The 11253-nt window shown below is 40.8% G+C and overlaps 1 protein-coding gene across 1 annotated transcript; it reads left to right on the forward strand.

Annotated features, from left to right (window-relative positions):
• The first annotated feature begins 984 nt into the window (after nucleotides 1-984).
• clec11a (C-type lectin domain containing 11A) lies at nucleotides 985-10376 on the forward strand. The gene is made up of 4 exons (XM_017720460.2): nucleotides 985-1428; nucleotides 3194-3320; nucleotides 6745-6936; nucleotides 9757-10376. Exons 1-4 carry the CDS (start codon nucleotides 1327-1329, stop codon nucleotides 10155-10157), a joined length of 822 nt encoding a protein of 273 aa, XP_017575949.1. The 5' UTR covers nucleotides 985-1326; the 3' UTR covers nucleotides 10158-10376.
• The last annotated feature ends 877 nt before the right edge of the window (nucleotides 10377-11253 follow it).

The raw sequence follows: 11253 nt of genomic DNA on the forward strand, positions 1-11253 counted from the left end.
ATGACCACCTCCTTGTTTCTATGCTTATTGTCCATGTTATCAGCTCCACTTACTGTATAGGGGCACTTTGTAGTTCTACAGTTACAGACTGTAGTCCATCTGTTTCTCTGATACTTTGTTACCCCCTTTTACCCTGTTCTTCAGTGGTCAGGACCCCCATGGACCCTCACAGAGCAGGCACTATTTGGGTGGCGTAACACTGACGTGGTGGTGGTGTGTTAGTGTGTGTTGTGCTGGTATAAGTGGATCAGACACTAAGTAGCCTTTGTTATCCGATTGTCTCTGCTAATAATTTCAGCTAGATTATGGTTGTTATTGCCAGGCTAACGGTGGTGTGCATTCACTTTCCCACAGTTGGTGTATTGCAACTGTGGCTTAAATACAGACATTTTAAGCTTGTAAGACATTCGAGCAGCACTTTTTATTACTTAATGTGTTGCAGCTTTTATTGCATATAGGCAATTTTATATATATATATAAATATATATAAAATACATATTGACATATTGAGCACTGAGCATTGTATTACATGTATAATATACATATGGGACATATTACATATCTGTACATATTGGTGTTTGTTGCTGTTAGACAAACTTGTGGAAGCTTTTTACGAAGAAAGAAAAGTCTTCATTTTTGATGTACGACAAAATTAAGATTTTTATTCAGCGCAATGTTTGTGTCATTTATGTTAGTTTGTTTATTAACAAATGAGAAACAACCAAAACCAGGTTCTTATTATAGAATACAAATATACATATACCTTTACATATGGGACTTTTTATTACATATAGGTACTTTTGTGCATATAGTACATATGGAACATCTATATGTCCCCTCATCCTGACACTGTATGAAAACAAGTATATGTGTGTGAGGCTGAAAGAGTGTGTCTGTGAGAGCCGTGTGGCCCAGCAGTGGAAATTCCTTCCATGTGCAGAAGGAACTCAGCTGCTGCAGAGACTCGCTCGTTAGTGCCCACACACTCCACACAAACACACACTGGAACAACGCGGGCCTGAGGGTCTCCAGCAGTGATGACACCCCCAAAGGAATCAACACAAGCCTCTCTCTGCATCTGTGTGTGCGTGTGTGTTTAGAGGAGACACAAAGCGTGGAAGTAGGAGGTGGGACAGAAGTTTCCTGTTGTCGGTGGAGACTTATTCAGGACGAGACAGCGGGAGAGAGAAAGGAGGGAGAGACGACAGAAAGAGAGGGATTAGTCAGAGGAGAGAAGGCAGTGGCAGAGAGAGAGAGAGAGAGAGAGAGAGAGCACAGAAGAGAGGAAACTGAGAAAGACCTGTCTGTACTGTGTTTTGTGGGAAGATGGTTTCAGCGGTGCTTCTGGTGGCTTTTCTGGGTTTGACGTTTGTGTCCAGCACCGATGCCGAAGGAAACGGTACACAACCGGCTGTGTCTGACATTCAGGTAAGGCTTTTACAACAGGCACTGTGTGAGACACGCGACTGGCCAATGCAATATCTAATGCTAAAGTTAGAATCAATTGATTCTATTTTTTATCTACTTTTATCTTTTATTCACTGTTATTTTAAATTTTCTTTTCATTTAAAATGATTAAATGTAGTTATTATTTTCTTTGTCATGTCAATCCCTGTTTTTGTAAATGCTCGGCTACATTGAAAATGAGGGTTGCCCTCAATGTACTTCCGAGTCAAAATAAAGGTTGATTGATTGATTGATTGATTGATATATGCTCCGCCCACAAATTCTTTCCTAGCAACTGTTGAGAGGTTGGACAATCTTTATGGAAGGTTGGCCAATTAGCTGAATGATATTATGAATGTGTTAGTTGAACGTGTTAAAATGTGCAAATTTCAAATCCACTGTAAGGATCAGACTTAAGTATTTTCACTGTCAAAGTGCTGTTCATGTAATGGTCAGTACCTGTTGGGTTTTTTTTTTGGAAATGGCTACATTTAGGTAAATAAACGGTACATATACTGTAACACTACTATTATTCATTTACAAGTATACTGTACATTCAAAACAACAAATCACTTTTATTTCACATACATTTGGGTTTATTTTAATGGTTGTTGCTGTTACAGTAAAATACTGTGCATCTGTAGCTGAACTTGTGAAACGGTAGAATTACTGTAAACATGTTTCTAAGAAATTAAAACAGATTTAGAGACAATAGTCTTTTACTCTTTAAAGTAGCAAAAAGATAACTACATTACAATTACTGAAAAAAAAGGAAATTATCAGATTACATATTATGAGGAGAATTGCATGAAAATGATCTAATGTAGCACTCTGTGAGTTTCTTGCCTGTGCTCATTTCCATGACCTAAACTTTGTATGTAGCTTTTGTTGTCCAATTATCACCGCCAATGATTTGTGCCAGCCTCTCCTGAGGATTTGACAATGTTATTTTATCGCCAGGCTAACGGTGGTGTACATTCACTTTCCTGCAGTGAGTTTATAGCAATTGTAAATCAAATACAGAGATTTTAAGCTTGTAAGACATTCAAGCAGCACTGCTGTGTCTGATCTACTCACACCAGCGCAACACACACTAACACACCACCACCACGTCAGTGTTACTGCAGCGCTGAGAATGACCCACCACCCAAATAGTCCCTGCTCTATGAGGGTCCATGGGGGTCCTGACCACTAAAGAACAGCGTAAAAGGGGGCAAACAAAGTATCAGAGAAACAGATGGACTACAGTCTGTAACTGTAGAACTACAACGTGCTCCTATAGAGTAAGTGGAGCTGATAAAATGGACAATGAGTGTAGAAACAAGGAGGTGGTCATGATGTTATGCCTGAAAAAGTTTGTCGCTGCATCCATAAAGGCTTATTAAAACTCATAAGTGCAAAGAAGCAACCATATATAAACATGATCCAGAAATGCTGCCACCTTCTCTGGGCCTGAACTCATTTAAAATGGACTGGGGGAAGTGGAAAAGTGTCCTGCGGTTCGGCAAATCAACATGCCTGATAGGTGTATATGCATTGGAATTATTTTAAATAGCAAAAAAGGTCTGAATACTTGTTTCTTAATACTGTTTGGACAAGAAGGTGGCACATATTGAAATGTTTGCATACGACATTAAACTCTTTTATTTTAAAAAAGCAATGAAAGTTCAAAGTTTTCCATGTTAAGGGCCTTTTAAAACATGGTATCTCATATGTTTGGTGACTGTGGTGGGTGATGTTCTTGCAGAATGATGGTAAGAGAGGGAGAGGGGACACCCCTGACATCGAGGAGCCTGAGCCCGAGCCCGAGCCCGAGCCTGAGCCTGAGCCGACGGCCGCCGTGTCCGACTTGGACAGCACCTACAACTACGTGTGTGCGTCCGCAAATAACTCTAACCCACTGTAATGAAACAAAGGCAGGCCTATTCTTACCCAGGACATGCACATGCAGGCCACGCTCATCATGCAAATCAGCTAGAAGCAACCACCCCTATCTCTAACACACCCTGTGACAAACATGCCAGTTCCTCCGAACCCTTTGAAGTGTGCTGTACTGAAGGTGGTGGAGGTGGTGAAGGTGGCTATTAAGGCAATAGTTGAAATAGTGAAAAATGAATGCTACACATCCCCCCATAATCTCAACGTTGATCAGCCAAGACATGTTTGGAGTCTGAGGTTTGCTTCTTTAGTTTTCCTATAGAGCTACGAGGCTAATGTAAGGAATCTTCAAAGCATACGGTTATCCATCTGTATAGAAAACAGTGCTGTACAGTGTAACAAACCACATAAGATTAGTGAACAGCTCAACACAGTTCGAGGCAACTGTTGCGTGTAACTGGTAGCACATTCCCTACAGGGCACAAACTTCATTATGGCATTTTTCTGCAAATATCGGTGCACAATTCCTATTTAATTCCCAAATTTAACATATAAAATGTTCTATGACTTTTGCACAGGCCACATTTTATGTTTTGTTTTTATTCTAATATGTTCAACTCAGCAAATAAACAGTGATTGTGCATTAAAATGTTCCATAAACCATTGAAATGATATTTTCTAAGCTGTACTGACTCCACACACCCCGTCTCATCTCCAGGCTATTTACTTTATCGTTCTGTTTGAAAACATTAGGTTAATAAATGTGTACTTTTTACCTGGAAAAAACATATTTAAGGTACAGAATTGGACCTTAAAACCGCTGTTGTACCTTTGAGGGAACATTTCCATCGTTTGTAGCATATCACCAAAACGTAACTTGGCTGAGGCGCTCAAACTTTTGCTTGGGGCATTTACATGCCTTTTTTTTTTGTTAATTTTATTCAACTATTAAAGTAAGCAGAACTCTTGGTTGAGAGTATATAAGCACACACACATGCTTTAAATGTTAACATTATCTACTTAGTTAATGAACAGACATTACTCAGAGCTGCCCTAAAATGTGTTACATCGGGAGCAACGAGGGGCAAAAGGGTAAGAATGAGATCCCCAACCCAAAATAAAATACTTCACATCTTAGGATCACAGAGCCAACACGGATTGAACGGGGAACAGACATGACAAAAGAAACGCAGGATAAATAAACAACGGAGGCCAGAAGAAACAAATATCAAACATAGACCAAACAGCACGAGAATACAACACAAAGACCAAGCAAATCAAACAATTCAAGCAATATATTACACTTCAAAGACCAGCAAACAACTAGGGAAAAAGACAGGGCTTAAATACAGAGACAACAAGGGTTAATAAGACACAGGTGATAAACACAGGTGGATACAATCAAGGGCAGGGTCTGGAAACAAGGGGGCAGGACCAGGAACGAATCAAAACAAAAGCACATGGACCAGACCAAAACAAACCAAAAGCACATGGATGACTGGGAGGGGCCAATAGTGACATAAAGATGGCCATGCCAAGATAAAATTGACAGCAGCAGCTTTCTTTATCCTTTATCCTTTAGATTAGCCTCATAGCTCCAGTGCGAAACTACAGAACCAAACTTTAGACACCTAACAGACACCTAACATGTCTTGGCTGATCAACCGCATTTTGGAGTACAGAGGGAAATGAGCAAATGTGACTTTTACTAAACTATCGCTTTAGTGTAGCAAGTTTGTGGCTAATTTTTGTATTTCTATGCAGTAAAATGCAGGTTTACCTTGGAAAGCTGCAAACACAGCCATGAGGAACGCAGTTTTAAAGTCTCTCCTACAGAAATAGCCTGATTTAAAGCAGCTGCCACACATTTATGAAATGAAATATGTGATTCATCGCTGAGGTCAGTAATCGCAAGTGTTTCCTATGTTTATCCGACACATCCCCAGCCTGAGGAAGGGTGGCTATTGCATGAGACATCATGTGTTTCCAGCGTCTGTCCTTTTAATCTCAACGCTCTTATTATGTGGTATTATCTTATTATTAGGTCGCTTGGACTGCGGACGTAGATGCAAAACACTTTCATTACATTTGTTAACCTCAGACTCACTGAACTTGAGTGTACATGAATATCTAGCTCAAAGACCACGTTATCTGCTTGGTGGGATGTCAGCACTCAACTCTTTTTAAAAGGGGATGTCCACTGATTGTTCAAAACGTCTGTCTAATTAAATAAAGATAAAAACACTCACAGAGGTTTGATGTGAAATGCTCCATTCTAATAGTCCAAAGAGCTTAATGCCATTAAAAGCTAATTTACAGTTATGATAGAAATGGTAATGAATATTCTCCGTGATACCTGGGACAATGAGTGCCTTTACCTGCACTCACTAATCCAGTCATAATCAGATTTCTGCAACTATCTGATTATTCAAATGATCATGTAAATGTAACTGCACACTCAGATTTCGTAGACTGGAGTCTAGGAATCTGATAAAGAGGCTGGACTTTACCTCAGTAATCTGATTTCTCAGGGCATGTGAACTCTTACTCTGATTTCTTTCGGATTCCTCAGGCTGCACATGAGCAAAAACAGACAGCAGCACTGGAAATAAGCGAGCAGCAAAACACCTTTGTAGCGGCACTGAAAGAACTACATGCTTGACGAAATAAAGGATTTAAATATTCTTCATCTTCTAGAAGACGTATATTCATATTTTCAGGAAAAATGATGCAGTGTTTACATAAAACAGCCACAGCATGAAGTTTGAGTTGTGCATTACTTGACCATCACACCTTCTTCTGTGAGTTTATTGGCTGGTTGCAAAGCCAATCTGATTACTCTGACTCGTGGACTCATGTAGACCTGGAGTTTCCCCATTATCTCATTACCCATGTTGTTCAGATTGCTGACAAAATGTGATTTGCTGCAGTTATCAGATTATTAAATGCATGTAAACGCACTCATTGTTTTAGGATAGTTTTAACTTTTGGCCGCTAGAAACATCGGTGGTGGAGGGGTACATGCAGGGCATTGTGAGGCAAAATAGTCCCTAAAGAAATATAATTTCCTCAGATTTAGCTCTATTTTACCTTCATCAACATTACATATAAAATGTTAAAAGCTCAGAAGACTTGTGCTGTAGACGTTGTGATACCTGGTTTCTATCACCACCACTGTAAAGAAAGCCTGGTTTGCATCTAAACTACTGAATAATGCAGAAATTTTGAAATATCAGTGGAATTCCCATTAACAGTAAGCTGGGAAAGAAAACAGCCGTGCCTTTACTTTAAAACCTGCCCTTCATACCAATAAAGTCACTTTAGCTGTTTTACCTTTACAGTGGTTTTCTTAGTTATCTCAAAAGTAGCAATGTTTATAAGTAGCTTGTAAATGTTTCTGAAGCTTCCCTTTGTGTCCAGTGTCCAGGCTGGCCACGATGGACCAGGCCATACACAAGCTGAACGTGGGTCACTACATGCTGGACGTCAAAGTGATCCAGCTGCTAGACAGGCTGACCCGGCTGGAAGGCAAAATGGCCGACATCGAGGAGTCCGTCGAGCAGGTATCGGCCTACTGCAAGGACAACCGCAAAGAGATCGGCCGTCTGGAGGGTGCGTGGATCCTTCACCTTTACCTTCCTCAACCATTAGAGATGGGTCATGTTGAGGTTTGGAGACAGTCCAAGCTTGCAGAGCGATTGACCTGTCCAGCTGGTAGTTCTTTGTTTACGTGCGATCCTGTACACTAGAATATTTATATGAAATTACGGTTTATTGTGTTTTTTCAAACATGTTATGTTTAAAAGTGACTCACATGAGAGAGGTGCTGTATCTTAACCAAATCCAGAGGGATGATAAACTGTAGGATATGAATATATTTATCTTTACTGATGGTGTGGATTCATATAAACTAGGGCAGTAATGATCTGGGTACATCTTCTCTACCTTCACAAACTGTTTTCCTAGCTGGTGTGTGGCTTAAGTGCCTGTTCTTTTGAATGATTTTGAATTTTTACTTGAAACGCATGTACAGTTCATAAATGGATATTTCAATCAGCCACTTGCCTGTTCCGACCAGCCACTGGCAATATTTCACTCAGTTACTGGCATTTTACTCAGCCACTGGCCTGTTTAACTCAGTTATTACCACGTTGGACTATCCCACTGGTGTATTCAAATCAGTTAAGACCATATTTCACTCAGTTTCTACCATATTTCACTGTTTCTACCATATTTCACTCAGTTTCTACCATATTTCACTGTTTCTACCATATTTCACTCAGTTTCTACCATATTTCACTCAGTTTCTACCATATTTCACTCAGTTAAGACCATATTTCACTCAGTTTCCACCATATTTCACTGTTTCTACCATATTTCACTGTTTCTACCATATTTCACTCAGTTAAGACCATATTTCACTCAGTTTCTATCATATTTCACTGTTTCTACCATATTTCACTCAGTTTCCACCATATTTCACTCAGTTTCCACCATATTTCACTCAGTTAAGACCATATTTCACTCAGTTTCTATCATATTTCGCTCAGCTACTGGCATATTTCTGGTATAACTGGCATATTAGCAAATACTGTTAGTCTAATTTACTAAGTGAAGCGACAAATCACCTGATTGACGGGCTAAGCAGTAGCCTTTACTGGCTTCAGCTGTTTTAGCATTGCTAGCTAGCGAAGTTAACATCCTAAACCACCTGCCTCAGGAACACGACTGAAGCTAAGGGACTTACAAATGACCTTTTGCCCACAGCACTTGCCACATATACTGACTTTACAGCAAAAACAGAAAGCGCAGAACAACAGTGTCTCAGAGGTACAGCAATAAGGTTGACTCACAGATACTTGCTGTAATTGTTAGTTACATAACATAAACAGTGCATTTTGACCAAAACTGTGTTGTGCATTACAGTTTCTCATTACATTCAACAGGATTTTATCGACGGTCGGAGTTTAAGGCACATAGTGCTTAACTGGACGAAAACAGTACTCAGCAAGTGATACATCATAACTAATTAAAAGCTTTAGAAGGTGCACAAGCAGGATCCACACTTACTCAGAGCCCTGTGTTTACTGCCAAAGCTCTGACCACAGGCAAGGGCACCGTTCCACATAAAATAACTATCCGGTGCACTGACCAGCCGAACAGAGAGCAGAGGAGGACACAGCAGGGTTGTGGTTATTACTGCATTACAACAGGCCTCTTCAGCAACCCCTGACTGGGGCCTTATGTAAGCTTGTAGGAACAAAATGCTCGGATTTAAAGTCTTAGGGATACTTTTCTATCAAAATAAGTTTTTTTTTCCCCCTGGATCAGATCCAGTTCCAGAACAAAATCTCTAAGGCTGCATTAGAAATAAATGGGTGGACACTCTAGAAAAGAGCACGATCATTTACATTTACAGCATTTGGCTGACGCTCTGATCCAGAGCGACTTACAATTTGATCATTTTACACAGGCAGGCCAAGGTGGTGTTAGGAGTCTTGCCCAAGGACTCTTATTGGTATAGTGTAGGGTGACTGCCCTGGTGGGGATTGAACCCCAGTCTACAGTGTAGAAGGCAGAGGCCTTAACCACTACACTAGCCAACCACCGTTTAATAATACTATGGGATATTTGAACAATATTCATTTAAAAACATATCACTGCATATTCACGATAGGCAGCTTACTTGCTATCCATGTTTAATTTCCCCAACTTCAGTGAACATCCAGAATGTTAAAAGGCAATTCCACTGATTTTTCATAATACTTGCATTATTCATTTGTTGAGGTGTAAACAAAGTCATCTCAAGTGTTTGGATATGAAATGGTTAATTGTAGAGAAACGTACAGACTCAGATTTCTTTACAGTGGTGGTGATAGGAACCAGGGGTCACAATATGTACAACACAAATTTAGCCATTTGATTAACTATCCAACATGACCAGTGAAACTACATGTCTTCTGAGCTGTTATATGTAATGCTGATGATGATAAAATCTGGAAAAAAGCTATAAATAAGCAGTGTATTAAGCATCAGGCAGCATATTCATAACTAAATAATATAATAACGGAACTTTTAGAGGCTTCAGACGTCCGGTTCCCATCACCAACACTGTGAACAACTCTAACCTTGCAAATTCCTCTGGAATAGTATAGAGTATTTCACATCAAGCCACTCTGAATGACTTTGTTTACATTTTAACTACTTAACTGTGCAGCAATTTAGAAAAATCATCATTAAGTAATGTCAAATAGACTTGCTTAAGTGGTTCTGACACTGTATGACTGGATGATATCTATAAATATGGGCTAACATACAGGCAAAATTCAGGCTTCAAGGTGGCAGCTACTACTGTACTGTCCATTTCATAGCTCACAACATATGATGCATTGACATTAGTCCTTTATCGATGCTGTTATTTTGTTTTGGCAGGCTGCGTGAAGGGACAGAAGGTAGGCCACAAGTGCTTCTTGGTGTACCGGACATACGAGACATACATGGGAGCGTCTCAGAAGTGTCAGGAGCGAGGGGGACGCATGGCCATGCCCCGGGACCGGCGGGAGCAAGAGGCGCTGGCCGATTACGTGAAGTCTGCTTTCCACCCAGGGAACTGGCCCGTGTGGCTGGGCATCAATGACCTGCGCTCAGAGGGTCTTTACCTGTTCGAGGACACCACCCGTGTCACCTACTTCCAGTGGAGGAAGCACTTCCTGTCCAGCCAGCCGGACGGAGGCAAGCGGGAGAACTGTGTGGCCATGTCGTCCGACGACGGGGACTGGTGGGACAACTACTGCGACCGGCGCATGTACTACCTGTGCGAGTTTGATGCTTGACCCTTGACCACGCGGCCAAGCCGGTTAGACAACGGGCGTCGGAGTTACAGTGTTTCTTGTTTTTATGTAAAGGTATGAGGAGCAGCTATCCAGAGTTGTTTACTTGCAGTTGTCGCACACGTAGCTAAAGAGGAAAAAGTATCCTTTCATCATGATATGATAACCACACGGTCGCTGAATCCCTGAGAGGATTCAAATAAACATTATTATTTAATTTGAGTCGATCAGAATCAGGATCTTTTTATTCACCAAGTACATGGCGTACATACATACATTCACTCACTGACCACTTTAGTAGGTCCCGTACACTCTATGGCCAAAGGTTTGTGGACACCCACCCTCTTTATTGAGTTCAGAGTTTCGGCCACGCTCATTTCTAACAGGTGGATAAAATCAAGCACATAGCCATGCAATCTTCTTAGACAAATGCTGGCAGTAGAACGGGTCATGCTGAAGAGCTTGGTGATTTGAAGCGTGGTCACCGTCATAGGATGCCACTTTTACCACTAAGAATTGAAATTTCAGCTATGCTAGATCTGCCCCTGACAACTGTAAGTACTGTTATTGTGAAATGGAAGCATCTAAAAGCAACAACAGCTCAACTTCAAAGCTCTAGACCAGAGGTCACTAATAGGCGGACCACGATCCGAGTCCAGACCCAGACTCTGTCCTATGCGGACCTGGATATGGACAGGGTGAGTCAAAAATCACAGGACAGGTTTTTTATTTTTTATTTGATTATCGACTTTTATCTCTGGGGTCATCTCAAACAAATTGTGTATGCTAAGAAAATCCGCAACAAACACCACCTTCAGCACCGCATCATAGAGGCTTGTGACAGCATAAAAAATAAAATAAACCGATAAATAAAATGAGCAATAAACTATGGAGAATTGTTTAATTTTGACAGGGTTTTACTATTTTAATTGGCGTAACTTTTCCACCCTTTACGGTAGGTTTAGCAGCCAAGACTCGCAGACCAATCGCATTTGTTGTAAATATCATGCATGATGCTACTCAGCCAATCAGATCTGTGCATTGCGATGAGCAGTGAGACTGGAGTGAATGATGCGTCACAGGGGAGGGATGAGGCGAG

The sequence above is a fragment of the Pygocentrus nattereri genome, chromosome 4 (assembly GCF_015220715.1).
Source record: "Pygocentrus nattereri isolate fPygNat1 chromosome 4, fPygNat1.pri, whole genome shotgun sequence".
Classification (NCBI taxonomy): domain Eukaryota; kingdom Metazoa; phylum Chordata; class Actinopteri; order Characiformes; family Serrasalmidae; genus Pygocentrus; species Pygocentrus nattereri.

Coding starts and splice junctions, on each gene's coding strand:
- clec11a (XM_017720460.2), top strand. CDS start 1,327: ATGGTTTCAGCGGTGCTTCTGGTGGCTTTTCTGGGTTTGACGTTTGTG. Junction 3,321..6,744: donor CAGCACCTACAACTACGTGT/GTGCGTCCGCAA, acceptor CTTTGTGTCCAG/TGTCCAGGCTGGCCACGATG. Junction 6,937..9,756: donor AGAGATCGGCCGTCTGGAGG/GTGCGTGGATCC, acceptor TTGTTTTGGCAG/GCTGCGTGAAGGGACAGAAG.